Source organism: Mytilus californianus, unplaced genomic scaffold (assembly GCF_021869535.1).
Source record: "Mytilus californianus isolate M0D057914Y unplaced genomic scaffold, xbMytCali1.0.p SCAF_7, whole genome shotgun sequence".
NCBI lineage: Eukaryota > Metazoa > Mollusca > Bivalvia > Mytilida > Mytilidae > Mytilus > Mytilus californianus.
The window spans coordinates 22,457,772-22,485,037 of record NW_026262723.1 but is presented as its reverse complement, the minus strand read 5'-3'; the positions used below and the strand labels follow the sequence as shown (position 1 = coordinate 22,485,037).

The window sequence follows — 27,266 nt, the reverse complement described above, 5'->3', positions numbered from 1 at the left end:
CGATGAACTCGCACGTGTTAGCAGACGACAAGTTTTGTAGCAGAAACTGCAAGTTGGTAACCGGTTGAAAAAAGATCCATGTCTGAAAGTGTATAATTGTTTCAGTTTGCCCCAAACTCAAGTCTTTGTCAAGCTGAATGTTTGAGCTCAGTATCGTGTTCATAAATCGATTTGCATAGGAATCTCAGACCCAGGTGAGTGAGCAAAAATGCTCATGATAAAGTCGAGATCAGCTGTAAAATCAATCATATTTAAACTTTCAGACGATTTCTATTTTTTATTTTTGCCCTTCAATTTGTTTTTGAACTTTTGTCTTTTCATACCCCCACTTTGAAGAATTAGAATTATTGTAAAATTCATTAGTCAGTAGTGTTGTACAATTGTCAATTCTATCAAAAAATGCATTAATTTATTGAGTAGAGTAATAAAGAACTTTGCAGTACCAACATTGTCACTGGAGATCAGATTATACATAATATATAATAATAAATAAACAAGTTGCTTTCTTTAAAAAAAGAAATGCAATCGTAAACCCAAGTGCTTGTTTGGCATTAGATATAAGATTATTGTTTTTAAAAAAGATTTATTGTTTTATATCATTTTTGTTATGTAAGAATTAGAAACTGACAGTGACTGTTTACTTAAAGTAAATACTGTTCAATGTGGGGTGAAATATTCTTGTTAAAGGAATATTTTTTTCTCTCCTCTCTCCCAAAAGACATCATGTTAAGTCACCCACTTGATGTTCCATTCTAAGATGCTGGTTTTTGTTTTTAAATTAGAGTTAGTTTTTAGGCTAAAGTTCAAATGCAAATGTGAAGAAATTTAATCAATTAATGATTATATGTGTTTAAGAAATGCAATACGTGAACCTGTAAAATAGCCGTTTTTATTGGAATTTGAGATATGTTCATGGTTATTGAACAATGGCTTGATATTGATCATTATTAAGATCCTTACACCTGCTCTGCAAGTTTTTTTTATGCTTAGGGTAGCAAGCATTGGCAATTTTAAGTTCTGTGCTTTGTGTATGCTCTTAAAAGTTTTAGATGACAAACCTCTTTTGTTAAAAACAAACACTTTTAAAACCTTTTTACTTGCTTTGAAGATATTTTCCGGATGTCCCTTTTTATTTTGATGTTTTCTTATATTTTAAATTGTGGGTCAAGGCCTGCAAGTTTAATTGTAAATATATACAATTTGAATCGCACTGTATCCTCTTCACCTTGATGACCGAAACCAATTCATTAAAAAAGATATTTATAGCCTAGACAAAACAGCTTACACCTTGTACTTATAAACAAACAAACAAAATTGAAAACAACAAAAAAACTAACATGGTCAAACCTGAAATTACCACTGATCAGTATACCCATCACCTAAATATGAGTTTGTTTAAAGGTCACATTTATGAACTGTTGTAAGGTGTTCCTTTTTGTCGAGCCTTCGACTTTAGTCGAAAAAGCGAGACAAAGCGATTCTACATTCCGTTGGCGGTGGCGTCCACAAATATTCACTCTGTGGTTAAAGTTTTTGAAATTTTAATAACTTTCTTAAACTATTCTGGATTTGTACCAAACTTGGACAGAAGCTTGTTTATGATCATAAGATAGTATCCAGAAGTAAATTTTGTAAGAAAAAAATTCCATTTTTTCCGTATTTTACTTATAAATGGACTTAGTTTTTTCTGCTGGGAAACAATACATTCACTCTGTGGTTAAAGTTTTTAAAATTCTAATAACTTTCTTAAACTATCCTGGATTTGTACCAAACTTGGACAGATGCTTGTTTATGATCATAAGATAGTATCCAGAAGTAAATTTTGTAAAAATGAAATTCCATTTTTTCCGTATTTTACTTATAAATGGACTTAGTTTTTTCTGCTGGGAAACAATACATTCACTCTGTGGTTAAAGTTTTTAAAATTCTAATAACTTTCTTAAACTATCCTGGATTTGTACCAAACTTGGACAGATGCTTGTTTATGATCATAAGATAGTATCCAGAAGTAAATTTTGTAAAAATGAAATTCCATTTTTTCCGTATTTTACTTATAAATGGACTTAGTTTTCTGCTGGGATACAATACATTCACTCCGAGGTTAAAGTTTTTTTTAAATTTTAATAACTTTCTTATACTATCCTGGATTTGTACCAAACTTGGACAGAAGCTTGTTTATGATGAAAAGCTAGTATCTAGAAGGAATTTTTTTTGTTAAAATTTTGTACCTATTTATCTGTATTTTACTTATAAATGGACTTAGTTTTTCTTCCAGTTAACATTACATACAGTCTGAAGTTAAATTTTTTAGATTTATAAACTATCCTGGATTTTTACCAAACTTGGACAGAAGCTTGTTAAAATAAAAAAAAATTGTATTGAGAGGAATATTTTTATTGATGTTTTTCCTCATTTTTGTTGAGCCTGCGATTTACAGCAAAAGTAGGCGAGACACAGGGTTCCGCAGAACCGTTACGATTTTTTTTATCTGAACACGATTTTTTCATTAAATATTAAAGGGTGTCTTTTACATGGTAAAATTACACTACTGTCTTATGGTATGTATGTAAATTCTTTTAAACCAGGTGTATTCATAAGCACATGTCCCAAGTCCGAAGCATGTTGTTTAGTGGTTGTCTTTTTTTTGGTGCAGTTCATATTTGCTTTTTGTTTCTGGTTTGAAGTTAAATTAGATCTGTTTGTTTTTTCCTGTTTAAATTGTTTTATAACAGTGTTTTGGGGCTCTCAGTAGGATGCTGTCCAATGTGAGCCAAGCTTTTGTGTTGAAGGCTGAATTATAACCTATAATTGCTAAATTTGACTACACTGTGTTTTGATGGAGAGTTGTCTTCCTACCACATTTAAAAAGATATTCCCTGACATTTGACAAATCCAGTAGAATAATCGAGATATTGAAATTAAACTGAAGTTGCCTAGTAGGTTTCTTACATTGACCCGGCTATCCTTTTTCTCTCTTGCTGGATAGTTTTATACTGGTCATTTGGGGGCACTGTGTAGCCTACTGATCAGTGAGAAGGCTCAAAATCTTCTTACACTATTTTACATTTTCGTACTTAATATATTAAAACTGAAAATTCATCATCTGATCGTCTTTATGAAATAATAATTATTTATTTTTATTTTGACGAACATTTTGAGGAGCATTAATTACTACAGGCCGAACATATAGTTAGATAATCTGTTCCCTGACCAATATAACTATGAATAGAAATTAATTTTTCTTATCTCTGCCTGCATCTGTCATCACTCGGTGTCTATTAATTAATAGACATTTGATAAGGAAATAACGTTGCAATATTTAAACAAAGAAAATTGCAATTTTAAAGAAAATAAAAACTATTCAAGGACGTATATCAATTTAGATTATATACGTCCTTGGTCTATCCTAGACGTAAAATTTCAATAAAGTGCAAGATAGACTTCATTTTAATTTCAGTATTGTTCTTTAGTTAGTCCCACAAGGAGTTGAGGTATGAAAATTATGAAATAGCCTGCTTCGTACATTACGTACATTTTCCCTAGACTCGGAATCTTAAGTGAAATACTAGTAATACTTCTTTTATAGATTTTAGTTTTAACAAATCTCGTTTCGAATATAAATCGCATTGTTTACGTGAAATCTTATCTCATATCTACACACACAGCTGGTTTCAACGTTTGACTCTAATTAGAATAACTACACGTATATGTAAGGTAAATATTAGCAGCTTGTAATTGCGTGCAAGGAAGTATTCAAATGCTTATTAAAGTAGCTTGCGTCATAATGAATTTCGCATCATATGTAACATATCTCTATAGCAACTTTAAGATGCTAATGATTCAACAAGTCAAATAATAAGCTATTGCGCATGTATATGAAAGGTGGCCATAGAAAGAAACAGATGTATTCCGAATAACATCCGGTGTTCCGAAAGACTAAGGACATCGTCCAATATATACTGCGTAACCCTCAGGGGTTTACGCAATAAGCTTTATTTAGAGTCGGCAAGGTATACAAACAGAGACAACATAAGCTCTAATGAGCTTTTAACTGACATATATATCAATGTAGCAATATTAACTTCTTATTAACCATAATAGAGAATTCATCAACAAAACCAAAGGCAAAGTCTGTAAAAGTTTTAATAATCTAATGTTATAATAAAGCAAAGTATTAAACCGTAGACACATATTATTGTTGTTGTTCTTCTTCTTCCAAATCGTGAGTCTTTGAGTCGTGAGTAGACTCCTAGGTAGAAGTGTCCAACTTCCTGGAACTTGTTCATAATAATTTTGGACTTAAATAAATAAAATTTCTATAAACAATAAAGTTAAATAGTCTAGAGAATAACATATACAAAATCAAATCAAATCATTTTATTGGTGTAAATTCCAATACAGGAATGATACCAGCTGACATTTACAAATTACAAATACAAAAAAATAGACAAAAATAAACAAAAATAAACAAAAACAAATATACAGAGACATATTTTCTCAATGATAAGAGACACATATTTTATATCTACATTGCGTGGAGGTGTTATTCATACTATATTATTGATTCAAGCTATTACAATAAGCTTTAATACTACAACAGTTCTTAACAACATTATGTTTGCTTTAAATGAATGTTCGAATCATATATATCGCTTATTCCAGCTACAGTGGCGGATCCGGGGGGGGGGTCCGGGGGTTGGAACCCCCTTTTTTTTGACGATCAATGCATTTGAATGGGGACATAGAGTTTAAACCCCCCCCCCCCTTTATCCTTGGTTACTTTTCAAAATGAAACTAAATTTATCTTGTTCAGACATATTAACAAAAGATGGAACTATATCACTTAAATTACAAAAGAGTATATTTCTATTAACATGATTAAATTCTAACGCTTTACATTTAATGAGGAAATGGAATTCATCTTCAATTCCATCCTTGCAAAGTGGACAAATTCTCTGTTCTAAAGGCGTTCTAGTATATCTACCAACTTCTATCAGTAATTTGCTATTGCTAATTCTAATTTTTACCATTTTAGAAATAACACTTTTGTTAAGGTCCAGTAGGAGATATTTTTCTAATTTGAAATTATTTATAACTTTGCGATACGTTCTTAGTTTATTACCATGACTATCTTTATTAGAGTCACAAAAAAGAGCTTGCTTTCAGGATTTTATGAATTCCTCCTCTAATTTCTTTTGAAATGAAAAAAGTAATTTTGTCTTTCACATAGTATTTTGAATTTCACAAACATGCTGAAAACCAAGTTTACCTAATAACACTCTTATTTTACTACAAAAACCATTAGACATGTTAAAGTTTTCACTGTATATGCTTTCTTTACCATACTCTCACTATTCATATTAATGATATGAAGCCAGAAATTAATTGTATTTTTAAGGCTGACAATGAAAGTGGGAATAAACCTAATTCAGAAAGTACGGCAATATTAACAGCACCATTATTTACACCCAATAAAAATTTAGCAAATTTGATTTGAATCTTATTTGGACTAAAGTTTGCATAGTTTGACTCGATGGTAGTATTTAATTTGTTTCACTAAACTAACAGTAGCCCAAACTTCACTGCTATATAATAAAATAGAAATATAATAAATCGATAAAATATATACAGTATCGATTATGTACAGTAGCTTTGGTGGTTTAATAAGTTGATGTGGGTCCTTCAAATGTTAGAGTGGATAGGCCACTTTTGAAGGATTCCAGGGTGTCAGACATACCTATTGCTTCAGGTAGGGAATTCCAGTCAGAGATGGTGTTCGGATAAAAAGAATATTTATAGAAGTCTTTATTTATATAAGTTGCTATTTGCCGAAATTTATGTTGCCCCCTTAGGGCCCTAGTACGTCTATCAGATTTTGATAAAATTGTCCTTTGGAACTATTAGCCCCCAATTAATTTTATATAGCATTGTTAATCTACCGGGTAGCTTTTTTTCGTCTATTATCATTATTATGTAAACTTTCCCATTGCAAAGAATTCATCATGTTGGAAACTGCTCCTGGTATTCTGTCTTTATAATCGGAATAGACAAATCTGGCTGCTTTACACTGAATCTGCTTAACCTGAGTGATGTGGTGCTTTTTATACGGATCCCAGACAGGGGAAGAGTATTCGACAACTGGACGGACAAGTGATGTGTATGTAAGGTTTTTAACCTTACGTGTGCAGTTTTTTAAATTTCTATGAAGAAAACCTAGGGTTTTATTTGCCTTGCATGTTATATTATTTATATGTGTTCCACAGTCAAGATCATGGCTTATAGTTACACCTAAATATGTACTGTCTTTTACTGATTCTAAAACATGATTATGCAATGTATAATCAAAAGCAGAAGGGTAAATTTTTTTAGAAATATGTATTACATAACATTTTTCAGGATTAAAATGCATTTGCGAGTCCTGTTCCCATTGCACTAAACTAGATAAATCTTTTTGAAGTAATTGTGCATCAGAATTATTATTTACATTTCTATACAATAAGCAGTCATCACCAAAAAGTCTTGCATTGCAAGTTACATGTTCTGGTAAGTCATTAATAAATAGTAAAAATAATGTTGGGCCTAATACTGTTCCCTGAGGAACACCAGCATCAACAGCTAATTTAGAAGATTTAACACCATTTAAAAGTACCTGCTGTTGTCTGTCAGCTAAAAAATCTGTTATCAAATTTAAGTTTTGATTCCTAATACCGTAAAAATCTAATTTTTGAGCTAATCTTTGATGGAGGACTTTATCAAATGCTTTAGAAAAATCTAAAAGTTTAACATCTATTTGATTGCTATTTGCCAATGATTTTGCTAGATCTTGTATACTGATAATGAGTTGGGTCTCGCAAGACCTGTTACTCCTAAACCCATGTTGACTGTCATTTAATATATTATTATTTGTAAGATGTTTTCGGATGTTGCTTGTTAAAATATGTTCCAAAATTTTACAACATATTGCAGTTAATGAAACTGATTTATAATTAATAGTGCTATGCTTGTCACCTTTTTAAAATATGGGCACAACATTAGCCTGCTTCTAATCTGTTGGGATTTTACCAGAATCACTTGAAAAAGTATGTAAACTATTTGTATTTAAAGCTTTATATTTCAGAGGTAAGTAGACCTGGAGGCTTCATACAACGTATGCAGATGCCTTATGTTACAAAGTTTTCGTCTGTCATATGTCTTTTGTCCTTGACCTCATTTTCATGGTTCAGCGACTGCTTGAAAAAAAAAGTTCAGTTTTTTTTGTTCAGTAAATTTCTCACTTATTATCATGAGTAACAGGATAACTATATTTGATGTATAGTTTCCTTACAAGGTGAACATGTCCATCAGACAGGGTTCACCTGACCTTGACCTCATTTCATGGATCAGTGATCAAGGTTAAAGTAATATGATTAGGTCTGTTTCTCAGATACTGTAAGCAGTGGGTCAGCTATATTTGGTGTATGGAATGATAATGTAAGGTTTTCCTATCGAAGGTCGGTGGTTTTCTCCGGGCACTCCGGCATCCTCCACCAATAAAAACTGGCCGCCACGAAATAGCCCAAAAGCGGTGCTTAAAAGTGGCGTTAAAACACCAAAAATCAAATCCATCAGTTACTTTGTTCCGGCGGAACTTTTCAACTAGTTATTTCGTTCCGATGGAACTTTCCAACAAGTTGTTTTATTCCGAGTGCAGTCGAAAAGTTCCAGAAAAAAGTAGCTAGTTGAAAAGTCCCGGAACAATGTAGCTAGTTGAATAGTTAACCCTAACCCTAACCCTAACAAAGAGGAACTTTGTGACTAGTTGATAAGTTCCGTTTGACTTTTGTGGCTAGTATCTTTGTTCCCCTTTGAAAAGGTTCAAAGATAATATGTTGAGCTTTTACTTTGCATCAATTCTCCAAATGGAACTTTGTGTGACTGGTTGATAAGTTCCATTGGAACTTTTGGGCTAGTTTGTTAGTTCCGATTTGACTTATTTGCCAAAGAGGAACTTTGTGGCTTGTTGATAAGTTCCTTTTGACTTTTGTAATCAGTATCTTGGTTTCCCTTTGAAATGTTCAAATATAATATGTTGCGCTTTTACTTTGCATCACTTCTCCAAATGGAACTTTCTGCCTGGTTGATAAGTTCCGTTGGAACTTTTGTGCTAGTTTGATAGTTCCGGTTTTGACTAATTTGGCAAAAAGGAACTTTCTAACTAGTTGATATGTTTCGTTGGAACTTTTCAACTAGTCACTTTGTTCCGGTGGAATTTTTAAACCAGAGGAAGAACAAAGTAACTAGTTAATAAGTTCCTCCGGAACTTTTTGGCTAGTTAGTTCTTTCCGCCCTGAACTTTCCAACGTCAGAACAAAAGAGCATTTACATACATGTCAGTCTGGCAGGTTTATCTGACCTTGACCTCATTTTTATGGTTCATTGCTGAATGTTAAGTTTTTTTGTGTTTTGGTCTGTTTTTCAAATACTATAAGCAATAGGCATGATAGGTCAGCTATATTTCGACTCAGTCTTCATGATTAAACTTTTGAATCTACAGGGCCAAAGCTGAATTTAAAGAAAATTTTAGTTGGATTCTATTGACCTGTAGAGATGACTTTCACATTACCAGACAGCATTTTTACCAGCCTGTGATGAGCATGTGGTTGAATGTGAAGACTGTTTGGTGTATGGAATGATTGTATTAAAGGTGTACATGTCTGTTTGGTACGTGTTCATTCAATTGGACAGTTCACCTTCCAAGAATTTAAGTACTCTAAACAACACCAACTGATTCTCATGAAAAGTTTTATTTCCATATTATAGTAAAATAGCTTTGGCTTTATTTTTACAGAGCAAATTATGCAGCAAGAAGACCAGGTTGTTGAAGAAGAGGTTGTGAATGAAGATGACGAAGAGGTATGGTGGTTAGTTGAATTAAGTTGCAACTCATTGAAATGTGTTTTACCATAGGGGATTGGCATTATTTACTCGTGGCCAGGATCTTCATTTACTTTTTTATAGGAATAACAAGTGTGGACACAGATGAATGTGGATAGTATGTTTGGATGTTTGACAGTGTTTTATATGACAAAAGGAGTTCTATGTTTTTCCTATATGGTGTTTTTAACTGTGTTGCACGATGACAACCAACCTGAGCATGAGGAGTGTTGTTTATTTAATATTTAAATTTTATGTTCAAGACGGGCATGGAAGAGACACTAATTGCATTAATAACCAAATGATTATGATAGAATATTTTCCACATCTTTGATTTTGGATACATTTTGTAGCTAGGAGAGCAACACATAATAGGTTCATTTTTTCATGTGATTTTTTTTTAAATGGGAGATGATATCTGAGAACATGACATCAGGAGGCTGTAATTCAGTGGTTGTTGTTTGTCTATGTGTTACATAATATTTGTTTTTTTGTTTATTTTGTGTACATAAATAACATAAATTACTATGGGTTATGGGCTTTGCTCAATGTTGAAGGCTGTAGGGTGACCAGTAGTTGTTAATTTCTGTGTCATTTTGGTCTGTTGTGGAGAATTGTCTCATTGGCAATCATACCACATCTTTTTTATATGTATTTCCTCACTATTTGTATGGTTCTATTTATATTACTTTGTGGTGGATTGTCAGTATCATTAGTAAAATATTTTGTTAAAATGTCAAAATTGTTTCTCAGATTGGAAGACATTTATTGGTTTTTAGTAATGACAATGCCTGACAAGATGCTTGGGGCTAGATGAGCTAGAAAGTAAACTTCTGTGTTGTTTTTTATCAATTCTTTGATAACATCTCCTCCAAAGCTGGCCGAAGCAAAAAAAAGTTTTGACCAATATGAAAATGATATCAACAAAAAAACCTTTGTGAGCATGATTCAAAGACTCATAACTGCTCCAAAAGTAATCTGATAGAATTTCAAGCATGTCAAATGGGTATTATGAAAATCTACTTAATATGTCTAAATATCAAAAAAGTTATAGTATTCAATATGAAAAAGGTATTGCAAAATTATTCTCTTTTCAATTTTTTTGGTTATATGGATACAAATATAAGTGATACCAATACAGTATTTGTTGTGGTATGAAAGTGTAGTAATTAACATTTACATTAACAATGTTAATTCACACAAATTCAGAAATAAACAAATGAATGAAAAATGTTGAAAATGTACAATGAAATATAGTTTTAGAAATCAATTAGGCCAGATAGGCCTTATAAATTTGGGTCTTTTTTTTTAACATACTGAATGACCATTTACACTCAGGACCGAGTCATCAGTAGGCAGTACAGATGTATTAAAACAACCTAGCATCATATTGCTAGTAGCGAGTGTAGCATTGTCGGGTAAATTTGTTCTTTTTTTTAAATTTGGTTAATGACAAAAAATGTTTGGTTCAAATCATAATAAACTGCTCAATTTATCTCCTTATTACTTACATTGTACATAGAATGGATACTACCCTGACAAATCCTTGTACATGAGAGTTGTCTGTCAAATCTTTATTTCACAAAGAATAAATTGCATAACAATGAACTGAGCTCAAAGCAAAGCACTTTAATAATACACTTAGACAAAGAGCTCAATCCAGTGATATACTTTGTACTACAGGTCCTTCATGAACATCCTATCCACCAAAACCATATCTCACAAACATGCCATACTACATGGTTGGGTCAGAAGTCCTGAAAAAGACATGTTGGATGAATTTTATTATCATATTTTAATTATATAAACACAGGTTAAAAGTTATATACTCCAATGGCAGTCTTTCCTGCTAAAATGTCATGTGTAGAATGTGATATACCATTTTTGGTTCTATATGGGTACTGTCCTTTATATTTATTAGGTCATTTTGACACAGCAAAATATATAGAAAATGTTAGCTTTGATCTGGAAATTGAGTTCTTTTTCGCAAAATTAACCCACTAAAACTAAACTTTGAATGCAAAAGACCCCTAAATGGCTAACAGATATTGCTATAAAAAATAAAGAATAGTCCATGATGATTCTTGTTATTAAAGAGTTCATGAAATGTTCACCGATTCTGTCAGTTGAATGGACTAGAATGAGATAAGTTATATAAACATAAAGATTTTTTCAACAGTTGTGGTGTAAATTAAATCAGTTTTATTTTATGGTTGACATATTTAAGTATATATGTAGATCATTGGCTTTTCAACACACTGATATTTTACAATATCGATTATCTATTTATTGTTATATTGTTGGTATTTTTCACCTTCCTAAAACAGTTTTAACGCAACATGAACGCAAGCTTGATAGATCTTGATAGGGTGTCCTCACATATTTTGACGTTGCTGAAAAATTTTGGTTGACATATGTATTCTCGTCTCATCGTTTTTCGTGCTATTAAGAATGCATACTGTCGTCACAATTTCCATTGAAAAGGCATGCATAGTACAAATTCATATGACGTACGAAAACATATGATCTGACCATATACATGTACATGTATGTATAGGTTATCAGCTTTTCTACACATATTAGCCAGTAAGCCGCAATGAACCTATTATGGCGAGTGAGCACAGCTAATGAGCTAAAATGAATCAAATTGTGTCCTCAGTGGGGGATATTTTAAGGGATCTATATGAAGAAAACCTGATCATCTGTTTATCGTTCTGTTACTGGCTTTTTCACCTTCCTAACTTGGCCTAAGACAGTTTTTACAGACGAAAGCAAGCTTGATAACTACTCCTCACACACATGTATAGATTATCGGCTTTTCTACATATAATATCGTAAGTCATAGTCATGAATATCGTAAAATGTTAGCCAGTGAGCAGGCCCGCAATGAACCTTTTTAGCCAGTGAGACCAGCTAATGAGCTAAAATGAATCAAATTGTGTACTCAGTCACAGTTGGTGATATTTTAAGGCATCTACACAAAGAAAACCTGCTTATATAAATCTCAGTGGCGGATCCACAACTTTTCATAAAAAGGGGGTGGCCGCTGACTGACCTAACGGTTGCCCACTCCCGTCATGCTTCCCCAGTGGCGGATCCGTAGGGAGGGTTCCGAAGGTTGGAACCCCCCTTTTTTGGACGATCAATGCATTTGAATGGGGACACATAGTTGGAACACACGCCCCCCCCCCCCCCCTTTTTGTCCGGAGTTGGGAACCCCCCTTTTATAAAATGGCTTGATCCGCCCCTCCTTCCCTATAAAATCAACCAAATTTTCCCCACCCCCTGGATCCGTCTATGTAACTGTTTATCGTTCTGCGTAATACTGGCTTTTTCACCTCCCTTACTTGCCCCTAGACAGTTGCTTATCTGTTTATCGTTCTGTCACTGGCTTTTTTTAGACTAGAGACTTCATGTGTACAAACCTGACGTCAAACTCTATAAAAGAAGAGACAAATAATTTCACATTAAATCCTGTAACATTACATCTAAAGATAATTATAATCCAAAGTAAATTATATTACGATGTCAATGGACTAAATTCCCGCGCAAATGTCATCACTGGGATAGACCAAAACGAATTTTAGGTTTATGTATCATTCACATTCCGATCAATTTACTCAGTTAAATAAGATATATGTGTTAACTATTTTGATATTGGTTTTGAATTTAGTTAATCTATCAGAAAAAAGGATTTATTTCTCGCAGACAGCCCTCAATACTATACACCAACTCGACACTGAAGCTAAAAAAAACCTAAAACATAATAGTATATGGAATCGTCCAAACGGATTACCTAATATTGATATAGGTGAAATATGTAGATTCAGAATTGTGTACACAGAAATAAAGCCCTATACTTAGGTGAAAACAATAACACAACTGTATAAAATCATTGTTTATTAAATTTGCTGCATAAGAACCATGAAGTTAAAATTTATAACGATTACGTTTATCCTGTCAACCCCTTTTCTTCATTGCATCAAGGCTTCCGTTGCTTTACATCGAGCAACAATTCAACCAATCGGGGAATGTTAAGTTGGGACATACCTCTATTTTTGGAAGCGTGATCTTTACATCGAGGCTTGCGTTGCTTTACACCGAGGCCACAGTAGTTCGACCAATCGGGGAATGTTTATTTGGGGCATGTGACCTATTGAACTGCAGGTTTTATAATATTTTAATCGAAATTGTAGAAAAATGAAATGTTGTTAGTACATACAAAACAGAAAATGATGATTACTTTTAGTAAAAGATAATTTGGATCCGGGTTCTGTGTATTCACATCATTTGTACAACTCTCCTTACTGATGCCATTTTTTGGAATTTCTGTGACCTAAATGGTTCGCGAAAATTAATATTTTATTATATAGTATAGTAACAATAAACAAATATCAAAATATAACAGCTAGGGAATAAGCTTTAAAATTTCACTCCAGGGGCCCATTAACTGACAAAATGTGAAAAGTTTGTATTGACCATATGGGAGTATTCTGTATTGGTATATCTTGATATAAGAATCCCAGATCAAAAATTAAAATAGCAGCCTGAGATGCACAAATTCATGACCAGTATAAGAAGCATAATGCATGTTTTGTTTGAATTCTGTTGAAGATTTTTTTCAAGGAGTTGAAGATCAACAAATTGATAGAAGCTGAAAATTTCTCATGTCTTACAGAAGAGTTTGTGCAAGTTTGGATGAATTCGGTTGAGCCCTTTTCAAAGAGTTGCAGTCAATGCAGATTTATAACATAAAATGAGATGCAGATAATGATGACGCAAGCTGACAGAAGTGATCAATATGTGTCACCAATGTGATGTTACCTATCAAATGAACAAACATTGTTTTTACATAAGGAGTACACTCTATTGGTTTAACTGTAAAAATCTGCAAGTTTGAGAATTAATATTCTGACAATAGTTCATTGACTGCATTATCAAAATCCTGAGGGGGGTTAAATAGAATTCAAATTTGTATTTACATTCCCTTCAAGAAAGTTCTAGATTTTGGATAAATTATTTAATTGCACATGTACATAGAATATGAATAAATAGATATATTGTGTCAATAAGGCAGCAACCCAATGACACACAAAATATTAAAGAACTAATAGTAATAAGCCTGTTTGCTCACAGAATTAGGAGATGTTAGAAGACAGTATCAATATTTTTTTCTTCCTTTTTTTTTCAGAATGAAATAGTGTCTGTTGAACTGAATGATTATGTAAAATAAAATTATTTACCTTTTCAGGAATCACTATTCCAGGACATAGATCTACTGCAGAATCATGGAATTGTAAGTCCAAATTGATATGAGACATTATAAAATAGTTGAGATATATGTGAAACAATATCATAGCTTGCACCATATATCAAGGTTGTAGTGCTATAGGACAGCATCCTAATTGCTTACAACAGCTAAAATCCATATATGGTTAATTCAGGGTATTCCCAGTGGGAAAATGTATTTAAATTAAGTTTAATGATGTATAAGTGTAAATGCTCTTTTGTTCCGACGTTGGAAAGTTCCGGGAGGAAAGAACTAACTAGCCGAAAAGTTACGGAGGAACTTATTAACTAGTTACTTTGTTCTTCCTCTGGTTTAAAAGTTCCACCGGAACAAAGTGACTAGTTGAAAAGTTCCAACGGAACATATCAACTAGTTAGAAAGTTCCTTTTTGCCAAATTAGTCAAAACCGGAACTAACAATTTAGCCCAAAAGTTCCAATGGAACTTATCAACCAGTCACAAAGTTCCATTTGGAGAAGTGATGCAAAGTAAAAGCGCAACATATTATATTTGAACATTTCAAAGGGAAACCAAGATACTGATTACAAAAGTCAAAAGAAACTTATCAACTAGGTCTAGCCACAAAGTTCCTCTTTGGCAAATAAGTCAAAACCGGAACTAACAAACTAGCCCAAAAGTTCCAATGGAACTTATCAACCAGTCACAAAGTTCCATTTGGAGAATTGATGCAAAGTAAAAGCGCAACATATTATCTTTGAACCTTTTCAAAGGGGAACAAAAGTGTCTTATATACTGATCCTCATTCTTCCCCCTCTTCATTATTATGGTACTTAATTCGGTCATAATGTTGCCTTCATAACGGAATAAGTTCTAATTTATTGTTATACTGTGGATTCATTTATTTTCGTGGGTATCAATTTTCGTGGATTATGGAAAACTTGCATTTTCGTGGATATTTGATTTCGTGGTTTTTACAATCTCTGCATGCAAAGCCTATAGAAAATTTGTCATTTGTTGAACATTTGAATTCGTGGTTCATCTGTACACACGAAACCCACGAAAATTTGTATCCAACGAATAATAATGAATTCACAGTACATTAATCTGAAATTGATATTTTTAAAAGTACCCACATGAGGAGGGGGGTATTCTTCCCTCTCTTGAGGGTACTATGAATACTAAATTTGCATGATAATGCAACTTATTCCGTTTGCTACATTGTTCCGGGACTTTTCAACTAGCTACTTTTTTCCGGAACTTTTTGACTGCACTCGTAATAAAACAACTAGTTGGAAAGTTCCATCGGAACGAAATAACTAGTTGAAAAGTTCCACCAGAACAATGTAACTGACGGAACATAGTGGCTGTTACATATGTACAAGAACCAATGGTATACTGGTTACAGTATCAGAAATTTCATTTAATTTTACATACATCATATAAAGATAAGAAGATGTGGTATGATTGCTAATGAGACAACTCTCCACCAGAGACCAAATGAAGTAGAAAATAACTATAGGTCATCATACAGCCTTCAGCAATGAGCAAAACCCATACCCCATAGTAGGATATAAAAGGCCCAGAAATGACAAATGTAAAACAATTCAAAAGAGAAATTAATGGCCTGATTTATGTACAAAACAATAAATATAAAACAAATATAACATTTAGTAAGAAATGGCAACACCTGAATTACAGGCTCCTGACTCAGGACAGGCATATTTCTCCTATAATCAACACATTTTCATATGGTCTTCAAACAACAGTTCTGCTAAACTGTAGTTCTGCTCCTCTTTCTAAGTAGAGGACATCTATCTTATCAGGGTTCAAAGTGCATGTCGGTCATTTCCTCATGTGTACAAGTTGAAGTATTTTACATCTTACCAGAAGATTGAGATAGAAAGATTTTACAGCTGAGCACATCAATGTGAGAAATACGATGTGCAGGTTCCTTAGAAAATATGTTGGACATTTGGTCCATCAGAGATTTTTGTGTATTTATTTATTATTTCCTGCTTCGGTAAAACAGATTAAGGAATGGAAATAACATATTTAAATCCTTTTCCAGTTTGAATAGTTGGTGAAAAAATAGCATTTCATTTATAAATCCTGAGAGTTGTCTTTGTCACAAAAAAAGTAATAGAATAGGGAATGGAAACTTGGAATGTGTCAAAGTGACAGCAACCTGACCATAGAGCAAAATACAGCCCAATGACACCAATGGGTCTTCCAGGCAGCAAAATCCCACACCCTGAGGCGGGCTTCAGCTGGCCCTAAACAATAATGTATACTAATTTAGTGAAATACATTTATATAAACATAGAAAATGTATAATGAAATTGATTTTTTCAATCAAGGCTCTGCAAAAGATATATTAACAGTTTTGTGTAAAGATTCAGTCTTTCTGCTTAAAATTCCCAATTAGGAGTCTGAATAAAAACATCATTTCAAATGGTTTATTTTTTTTTTTTATTTGTAGAATGTAGCTGACATAAAGAAACTGAAGCAAGTGGGAATATGCACCATAAAGGCATGTATAAACTTTTAAGTACTTTTTTTATTTTTTATCAAGACTCCAACAATAGCAAGTGTTTTTTACCTTGTAACTTCATACTTGATTGAAATTTTAACCATTAAAATATGCAAAATTGTTTTATTGCAGGGAATCCAAATGACCACCAAGAAAAAACTTTGTGCTGTTAAAGGAATTTCTGAAGCAAAAATGGAAAAAATCAAAGAAGCTGCAAATAAGCTCTGTGTATGTATTAACTTACTGTAATCATCCTAATGTATATATGGTCCATTCTGTGTATGTATTAAATTACTGTAATCATCCTAATGTATATGGTCCATGATCTGGCACAGTTTATATCGTCCTTTGAATTTTGTCTACAAATATAGTCCCTAAGTGAGGACAGTGTATAATACTTGCAAATTGTTATGCCCCGGGTAGGTAACAGGGGCTTTTAGTGTTACCCTCGACCATCCATCCTTCTGTCCGTGTGACCTATTTTCATTTCCGCACTCTAACTTAAGTTCGCCTCATGCAAATTTTATGAAACTCATACACAATGCTAAGAACCAAAACTAGCAGACCGAGTTCGAGTTATGGCAGTGAGTCACTAACCGTTCTAGAGTTATCAGTTATGCCCCTTTTTAATTTGGAAAATTTCAAAGCTTGAGTGGGGGGCATTAGTGTCCTCAGACACATTCTTCTGTTATTTTCATACACCTTCCAAATTTATTTCTACATGTGTTAAGCATAAAATATATATAATACCAAGTAGGGGGAAGGAAACTACACCGGAAAAAGATAAATGTCATTAATTTTCAAAAAAGTGAGTTGGTTCAGTTGAAAAAATCGAAAATTAGTATGTCTTAAGCATTTATAAGATGAATGACAATTTATTATCTATTTTTGTTGTTATCAGTAGAAGATGCCTCATTTCATTCTTGTATTTCCAGGATCCAGGTTTTTTGACTGCTTTAGAGTATTCTGATAAAAGAAAAGCTGTCTTCAGAATAACCACAGGAAGCACAGAATTAGAGTATTTAGTTTTTACTAACATTGTTTATTTTTACACATTGATGTGCACAGCAGAGTAAAATCTTGTATATTCCTATACATTATCCAACACTGAGATTAGAAGTTGGTTAAAGAATTGTTTATAGATATAAGAAGATGTGGTATGAGTGCCAATGAGACAACTCTCCATCCAAGTCAAAATTTTTAAAGTAAACCATTATAGGTCACAGTACGGTCTTCAACACGGAGCCTTGGCTCACACCGAACTTTAGATTTAAAAATGTGCATGTTCAAAGTGAAGTCTTGGACTTTTAGTTTTGCTAAAATCTGAGGTCCCTACAAATCAGGAGAGATAACACCTATGGTCATTAAGCATTAACAAATTTTCTCCTAATAAACATGCATGTAAACTGAGAAATTATTTTTCACTACAAACCTCTGCAGCTGGGATGCATGGATGCTTTTGCAAGAGCATACCAAATGTCTTTGCATTGGTCTAAAAAATAAGCTTTTTCTGAATTGGGTGTAATCAGAAAATCAGATAGTGTCAACAATTACAATGGTAAAGTAACAACTTTTGTCTTAATTTGTGACCATTATCATATGCACACTGTAAATTCAGAAATTATTGCGAGGTTTTTATTAATGCAAATAATGCGATTGGGTGTGAATGTCGAAAATAAAAAATATTCAGTTGAAATACACCATTTTTTTCCTTATACGCATGAATGAATTCTCATTGCTATTTAAGATTTAATGGAAGAAATTTCATTTCAGTAAACTTTGTGGAGGAGGATTAGAAAGCATGGCAATAACTGAAGCCTTTGGTGAATTCAGAACAGGGAAAACACAGCTGTCTCATACAATGTGTGGTAAGAGTTAAATATTTTATATGAGCAGAATGTAATTTGCTGTACATGTTTGATATGTTATATACAGAGTAAAAAAGTAAAGATTGCCAAAACATCAGTTGAAGTCACTTTAGAGCAACACATTAAGGCTGCTCATGGTTTGCACTTTTACAATATTAAAGCTACAATCTTGTTTGAAACACTCTTAAAAAAAGAAATTGAGAAAAATAAATTGGTAGCGAATTTGTTTTTAGAAACTTACAAATGTAGAACAAATTGAAAATGAGATATCCATGAAATTCTTAAAAAAAAGAAGACTATTTGTGAATGCACACAGCGGAGGTATTTTAAGAAATATTTTTTCTTGAATGGTAATATAAAACAATGATGGGAAATTCTTTCTTTAGGAAATTTAGAAATTCTGAAAATTTATATATTTTTCAATAGCAGAAAAACATTTTTTTTAAATTTTTATTTCAGTAACAGCACAGCTTCCTGGAGCCAATGGGTATACTGGTGGTAAAGTGGTTCTTATTGATACAGAAAATACCTTGTATCCAAACATTACTTCTGTAATTCTAAAGAGCAGAAAACAATCAGAACTTTGAAATAAGGAAAAGGCCATTTTAAGTAATTTCTTTTTAAGACAATTACTGTGCAGAAATTAAGTAATGCTGGACAATTCACTGAATGTGCAACAAAACATCATGATTAACGTATTTGAAGAAATTTCACACATGTACTGCAAGCAATTCAATATATATTACACTCACTTCAATAAAATTTGTATTTACTTAACCCTGTAAAGTTTGGAAATAGCATATAATTTAAAGTACATATTGGTTTGATATTTTTTTCTATACTGTGACTTCTTACATGATAGAGATCGTCCTGATCATGCATGAAATATTTGCCACTGGACATTAGCAAACAACAATCAATCAATCACTATTGTGATGACAAACTTCTTTCAATTGTCATAATATACCTTTGTAGACATTTTTAGGGGTATTTGTTTAACATATATTCGATATATATAGATTTTCTTTAACATACGACAAGTCGTCCTGACAGACTGAGAACCATTGCAGACAGATTTAACCTCGATCAGAGCGCTGTGTTAGATAATGTTATTTATGCCAGAGCTTATACAAGTGAGTTTTATTGATTTACATCCTATGTCCCATTTTACACATGAATAACAATACATTCTTACTTAGAATGTGGAATGGTGTTAAAATTGATCTCTAAACAGAATGAAAAAGTCTAGAAATTAGTAAAAATCTCTTCAAACTGTTGACATATGGCAGTTTTCCTTAAATGCAAAGAGTTTGAAGGCCTGAAACAACTATGAAGACAAAATTGAGATAGATCATTGACAAAGTAAAGACGTGTGAATATCTAAAACATGTTATTTGATATATTGTTTTATTATTTTTGCATTGGCAAATTATAGGTGTATATCAGCTTTTTAAATATATTTTATTAATTATTTCAGGTGAACATCAGCATGAATTATTAGATTTTGTAGCTGCTAAATTTTATGAAGAACCTGGTGTTTTTAAACTTTTGGTATGTATTAAAGAACTTGTAAAAACATAATCAAATAGTCTTTATGTCAGTAATTTGGTTTCCATTAGATAACTGGGCATTCATTTTTATTCTTAGGGTACCAATTTTTGTGGATGTTGTGGGTACAGGTGAACGATGAAATACATATTTTCAATTGGTTTACAAGCATACTTTGGCAAAACCACGAAATTAAGTATTCATGGACATACAATCTTTCCCCAACACCTGAAAATTGAATGAATCCACAGTATGTACAGTTTCTACAAGATTAATTTGACAATTTGGACTGAAACTTTCCCAATATTAAAGTGAGACAATTTCCCACATAAATGGTATTTACTTTGTTCATAATTATTAAAATTAGGCATCCTGTGCAAATTGCAACAGGATTTTATTGACTGAGAAAAGCAACTAAAGCAATTAAAAGAAGAAAGGTATTGATTTTAAGAATTTTGTGAACTGTTTTTTTCTGTTAGGCCTTTTTAAGATCCTGAATGTATCTTCTGTAAAACAGGGTGTGAGGACCAATTTACTTTACATGCTGAGTGATTACTTCCAAGCTCTGAAATTATTGGAACTGTATGTCCCCCAGACCTGGTTCCCTTTTCTAGTGAAGCTGTTGTCTCTTGGTCATCAGTAATAATTAACACACATTGGCTGTCAATTGTGTTTTTTTTGGCTTTTAGAGTCTTAAAATAACCATATGAACTTGATAAGACCCTGATGATGCCTCTTCTGTTAGTCAATGTGAGAACATTTTTCAGTTACAAGAGATAACATTGCAATTATAAGTTGAAGGCTGTATTTACAGGGACTGTTTGTTCCTTTCACCTAGTTCTCTCTTCTAGCAAAGAAATCATTACCAATTATTATTGTTAATTGTGGTTTGTGACTGTTACAGAGTCCAAACCATAAGAACTTGTTGCACTGGAATGGACAGAGTAAGGGATATCATTTCAAAATGGATTTTCCCAAAACATATTTTTATGACCCTGCTGCAGCAGAGGGACAATTAAGTGTTACCCTTGTCTGTCCGTCTGAACGTACGTACGTTCCTAAATTGGTTTCTGTTCTCTAGTCTTAATTTAAGTTTGCCATAACCAAATGTTATGAAACTTAAACACAATACTTATTACCACAAAACTCAGATCAACTTCTAATTCGGGTGGCGTCACTTTTACCTTTTTTGAGTTATGTCCCTTTATAATGTTATACGCCAGCGGGGCATCATCTGTGTTCCATGGACACATTCTCCATTTATTCTCACAAAAAAATGACAATATCACTCTTAAAATTTATCAAAACAAGAGTGGAAAAAAAAACAAACAGACTTACAGAAATTTAAAAAGTGACTCAAAAAGTACAAAAGCAATGCAGAGATGAGGACATCTAATTTCTAACAGACATTTGCATTCAGGTGTCACAGGTCAAATTTATTCGTTCATTGTGTGTTAATTTACGTTTTTTGATTGAGTTAAGCCTTCCAATTGATATTTTATAGTGTGTTTTTCTATGTTGTGATGTTATACTATTGTTTCAGAAAAGGGAGAAGGTTTGGTACCATTAAAACGTTTAATCCCGCTGCAAATGTTTGCACCTGTCCTAAGTCAGGAATCTGATTACAGTAGTTGTCGTCTGTTTATGTAGTTCATACATGTTTCTCGTTTCTCGTTTCTCGTTTTTATATAGATTAGACCGTTGGTTTTTCCGTTTGAATGGTTTTACTCTAGTAATTTTTTGGGGCCCTTATAGCTTGCTGTTCGGTGTGAGTCAATGCTCCGTGTTGTGGTTTTACACTAGTAATTTTTTGGGGCCCTTTATAGCTTGCTGTTCGGTGTGAGCCAATGCTCCGTGTTGAAGGCCGTACCTTGACCTATAATGGTTTACTTTAATAAATAGTAACTTGGATTGAGAGTTGTCTCATTGGCACTCATACCACATCTTCCTATATCTATATAAAACTATAAGTTAACAAAGATCAGGCAATGGTGAAACCTTAGTAAACATTATAGCATCATCACACAAACAAACACGGATATATAATTTAGTTTCATTGTTATTTATTTAGATAGTAGATTCCATAATGGCTTTGTTCCGAGTTGACTTTAGTGGCAGAGGTGAACTAGCAGACAGACAACAGAAGCTAGCCCAAATGTTATCAAGACTTCAGAAAATCTCAGAAGGTATGGGAACTGTCATTTTAGCATGACTTGTTAAAAAGTTATAGATTTTGTGAATCATATGTGGATAAAATACTAGTATTCCATACATGTAGTTGAAGGGAACAGAAGTTTTTTATTTACTTTAAATGTCTGGTCAAGTACCACAAATGTTCAAAAAGTTTGTGGAAAGTATAAAATACGGACCAGAATGACGTGATTTGTTTGATGATATATATTTGAATTCACTTTTCAGATCTGAAAGGTTAACTCTTTTTCTTTAAACCAAAATCTCTTCAAAAAATGTAAACGAAAATCTATTTTCAGTAACTGCCAATTCTTTATAAATACATTGTGATTGAATACATACAGATCATGAAAATAGGTTGACAATATAAGAGATGTAGTATTACCAGTTTATGTGTTGTGCTACATGAATAGTGTCTATGTAGTATTTTTTATAAAACTGTTGTCTTATGCTGATATTTTGTTCTGTATTAAGCTTTTGTAAGCAAACAAAATATGAAAAAAAAAAGATTTATTTTGGACAGGTGAAATTTTGCTGACACTTGTTCAAAGAGACATGTGTAAACAAAAATTTGTTGAAACCTGTTTCTTGTGTATTTATGAACTATTTTATTCTTTATCTTTGTAGTTATTTTATTTGAAAATTGGAGGCACATCTTTATTTCTATCATAAGATTTGATAAAATACTTACTTGAAGTTATTCTATGAACTTTTTTACTGGAGCACAAAATCGTTTATGAATTTAGCGCCAATAAAATAGTGGCCACAATTAGGAAAGAAATTTTTTTAAGGAATTAACAATAATATTGTGGTTTTCTTAGATATTTTTGTTAAAAAAAACCAACATACCAGTAGTGTCCTCTCAAAATAATATACTGATATGTTTTTATATTTCAGAGTATAATGTGGCAGTATTTATAACCAATCAGATGACAGCTGATCCAGGAGCAGCATTATCGTATGTACAAACCTCATTTTTGATCAATGAAAAATAAGATAAAAATGCATATAATATATATACATCAAAATATCCAGAATTTTTCCAAATCATAAAGATGTGCATGTGAGTAAGCTTCAGGCTTATGAATTCACTTTTTTTTACCAGCTGTCTTCTATTAGCCAAAATATTTCCAATATTATCACATGTGCAAAATCAAAGTATAATTACTCTAGTAGTGTAAAGATTAGTAGATGGGATATGATAGCCAATGAGACAACAATCCACCAGAGACTAAAGATGTGGAGGTAAGCACCTAGATTCACTTTGGTATTAAAAGTGGACCTACCTTTGTGAGTTTCAATTGTTGAACAAATGTGGAGGTCAATCATTGCAAAACATTTCCAGTAAAAAACAAAGCTTGCAATTCAAAGTATCTGAAATTTGAGGATGGAAACCCTGTGTTGAATTGACTTATTTCTTACATTTTCTTTATCTTTAGCAAACTGAAAGTAAATGACACTTTTGATTTGTGAAGAAAACAAAATTATTGTAAAGTTGGAAATAATTTGGTAAGGGTTTTATTTTTACAAAATCCATAACATGAAATAGGATAAAAAAAAATTTAAATATCTTTTCTTGTTAAAAGGAAGATCAATATAAAGGACCACAAAAATGGCAAAAATAAAAGCTTGCAAACAGATTTTTCTCTCGAAACATTAAAATTCAAACAGAATTAAACCACTTCATAGTAATAATGTGTTTAAATCATTGGCATAAAATAAATCATTTTTTTTTAATTAATTAATTTCTGAGGTTATATGAAATTGATTTGAACTAAAGAATGACCCGTAATGTTATTACATACTTTTACTGTGCATGATGTTCTCTGTTTCAGTTTTCAAGTTGATCCAAAGAAACCTATTGGTGGAAATATTTTAGCACATGCTTCAACCACTAGAATAAGTTTACGTAAAGGAAGAGGGGAAACTAGAGTTGCTAAAATATATGACAGGTTATATTTTTATTCACTTTGATTCTAAATACTCATTTGAGGGTAAAACAGTTGAAATGAGAGAACAAATAGCCAATTGAAGGCAGTTGTAAGGTTTAAAATCCATGTTAAGTCATATAAATGTAAAGTGGAAGAAAGGGAAAATCTAGATAACTAAAGGGCATTTGAAAAAAAGGAAAAAGACAAAATGCTTGAAATAAATGTGTACATTAAATTTGTTGACATTTATTATGATATCTGTATGCTGGTTAAGAAGAGACAGTGTTAACCAATTTTGTTGTTGAGGCCTTTGTTTAACAAAGCAAACATATCCGATTGAAAAGTTTCATTCTCATCCATATAGTTTTCATCCTTCAGGATAGGATGTGTCATTCTTATGCAACAGCGTCTGTAATATTCATTTTGATCCAATATTGTCACCAATTTCAACACATCAATTCTATGACCCTGCTTATACATTAATAGTAAACTCAATTTGCAACCGTTAAATTGCTAATTGATGCCAGCAAATCTCTAAATGCATGTACAATATTGTTATCTCCTAGATAAAAACAATTTTCCAGTTTTAAAGCTCTACTTGAAAAAGGTGTATATTATGGGCCATGGAAGGATATGAGGATATTTTAGAACTTTATAGAAAAGCAAATGTTTTTTTTTCAGTCCTGATTTACCAGAAAATGAAGCTACCTTTGCCATTACTGCTGGAGGAATCAATGATGCAAAGGAATAAAGATCTGTTTTAATGTGAAAGCATGATGGAAATTTTTATATGAACAATCAAATAACTATTACAAGTTTCTGTGATTGATAATATTTGTGTATTTATGGTATTGTAAAAAAAAATAAAATTAATGTTGGAAGTAGTAGGAGTATACAATGAAACTTTGAGAATCTAAAACATTTGCTCTACATAGTTGTTGTGTTTGATTTACATGAGTACAAAGTAATAAAAGTTAACTGTGGTAAATATTTAATCACATAACTTGTGACATAAGTTCTTTCGTGAGATGTGTGTTTAATACAAACTTTCTCCTCTTGATTTGAAATGTTAATTACTATAGATTTGTCATTTTATATTTTAATTGTATTGTTGGCTAAAGCTATCTGTCTCATTGACATTTATCACACATCACTTTTCATACTCTGATGATATATGAAAATAAATCTATTACTAACTGCATTTTGATACAAATTATGAATAATGGTATATTTCAATATGTATTAAAAAACTGCAATTCTTTTCTTTTGAAAGGTTTAGCATAAGTCTTGCACAAATCAATATTAAAACTTTATTACCAGTGTACCCCTTTTTGTAACAGCCAAGTGTATATAGTGTTAGGTGTGACTGAATGCTGGTCCATTGATTTGCCTCTACTCTTCTTTGAAACTGGTTAATAGATTTCCATGCAACATTCACAGATTTTTCAGCATATAATAACATTATGCCTGTCTTGTTTTCATGAAAATGGATGTGAGGGGTTAAGAAGGAACTTCCAAAATCCCCCCTCCATCATACTCTCAACAGATTAGCATACATCAAATGGACTTACGTCTATAAATGACTAGCATACTTCAAATGGACTTACGTCTATAAATGACTTATCTATAAAAATAAAACTTCCATTTTTACTCTCCCACATTCATTTTAATGGAAAAGCCCTCATCATACTGGTAATAAAATTTTGGGATTCTTAAAATTCACTTTTCCACGTAAAAAGAATTATTTCAGCATCTTTTTCTTTTCCATTTTCTTTTTAATCAAGAATCATCTTTATACCATTTACTAGTGATGTATGTCAGAGGAGCGAGTATGTATTTTTTGTCGGTGAGTGGTGTAAATATTCTGAAAACTTTGCTTTGTCATATAACCTTTCTATCTTTCAATCTATTTTATGAATGAGTGTATATTCTAATTATTGTATATTATGATTGCTATTGCTGAGCACTATAACAATTGTTTGTGTGAATACTGAAACTGTGTGTGTTTTTTATATAGACAAAGCGTCATCAATATCTGTGATAGAAAAATGTTGAGCCTTGTAAATAAGTTGACTTGTTGTATGGCCTAAATTATTCTAGATTTTTATTGTTGAAAAAATACTGATCCATGAATGTGATATTGTTCTGTTTCTGTTATATATTTTGATACTGTTATTTATATCTTGCAATATTTGTTGATCATGCCATAATTTTGTTTTGTTTTTGTTCAAATAAAAAAAATTATTTCAGACTAATGTATATCATCTTTTATGTCTCGCTTGGCCTTGATGGTTTCATTAAGTGTTCTCTTTTATTTTTTATTTTGCAATCATGTTATCTTTTCCCTTGGCAGACGAAATTATGCTTTTCTTAACTCCTTTGTATTTTGTTTATCCTAATCATAAATACGCCTATCATTACCCTAGAACTATTTGATATATTATGTCCCAGGATTACCTTTAAGATAAATGTTATTCATAACAACATTCCTGTCACTGGCATTTGTAGTAGGTATATGAAAGCTGATCTTCCTCTTAGGCAGACAGAAGGGGGGATGTCCATTATGACCAATGACCAAATGGAAATAAATTTGGCATGGATGTTCTAAAGCATTTAATATGTTTCTAAAATTATTTCTTTTAGATCATCAATAAACTGACAGTAGTTGTTACTGTAAACTATCAAAACCAACTAGAGGGGCATTGCTACGATTAACCCACAATAAATCATTCAAAAACAGGTAAAAGATGATTTACATTTTCATTAATCTGTGACATCAGAAGTCCATTAGGACTCATAATTAGGTCAAGCAAGATCTAGTTTCTTAGGATTTTTCAGAAAATCTTTCAACCAATTTGGGAGTTATTGCCTCTTAAGATTTCATTTTTTTTCCAAATTTTGAAGTTTTTGGTTATTATGTTGAAGACTAAAACAAACAGCGTGAAATTTGGATACCTAAGTAAAAAAAAACAATGGCAAAAATTTGGAATTAACTCCTTATAGGAGTTATTGTCTTTCAGCAATGATTTTTAAATT

General features: G+C 32.2%; 1 protein-coding gene across 1 annotated transcript; it reads left to right on the top strand.

Annotated features, from left to right (window-relative positions):
* The first annotated feature begins 53 nt into the window (after positions 1–53).
* On the top strand, positions 54–26,431 carry LOC127709274 (meiotic recombination protein DMC1/LIM15 homolog). Its single transcript, XM_052214704.1, has 14 exons — positions 54–194; positions 8,828–8,892; positions 14,165–14,209; positions 16,643–16,693; positions 16,826–16,921; positions 17,629–17,711; positions 18,467–18,561; positions 19,021–19,093; positions 19,603–19,694; positions 20,039–20,112; positions 22,181–22,295; positions 23,197–23,257; positions 24,135–24,251; positions 24,912–26,431. Exons 2-14 carry the CDS (start codon positions 8,836–8,838, stop codon positions 24,979–24,981), a joined length of 1,029 nt encoding a protein of 342 aa, XP_052070664.1. The 5' UTR covers positions 54–194; positions 8,828–8,835; the 3' UTR covers positions 24,982–26,431.
* Positions 26,432–27,266: the final 835 nt, after the last annotated feature.

Bases quoted from the DNA above. Each gene is read 5' to 3' on its own strand.
- LOC127709274 (XM_052214704.1), top strand. From the start codon at position 8,836: ATGCAGCAAGAAGACCAGGTTGTTGAAGAAGAGGTTGTGAATGAAGAT. The intron at 20,113-22,180 runs GTATGTATTAAA...TTATTTATTTAG, and splicing joins CTGGTGTTTTTAAACTTTTG to ATAGTAGATTCCATAATGGC. The intron at 24,252-24,911 runs GTTATATTTTTA...TTTTTTTTTCAG, and splicing joins GTTGCTAAAATATATGACAG to TCCTGATTTACCAGAAAATG.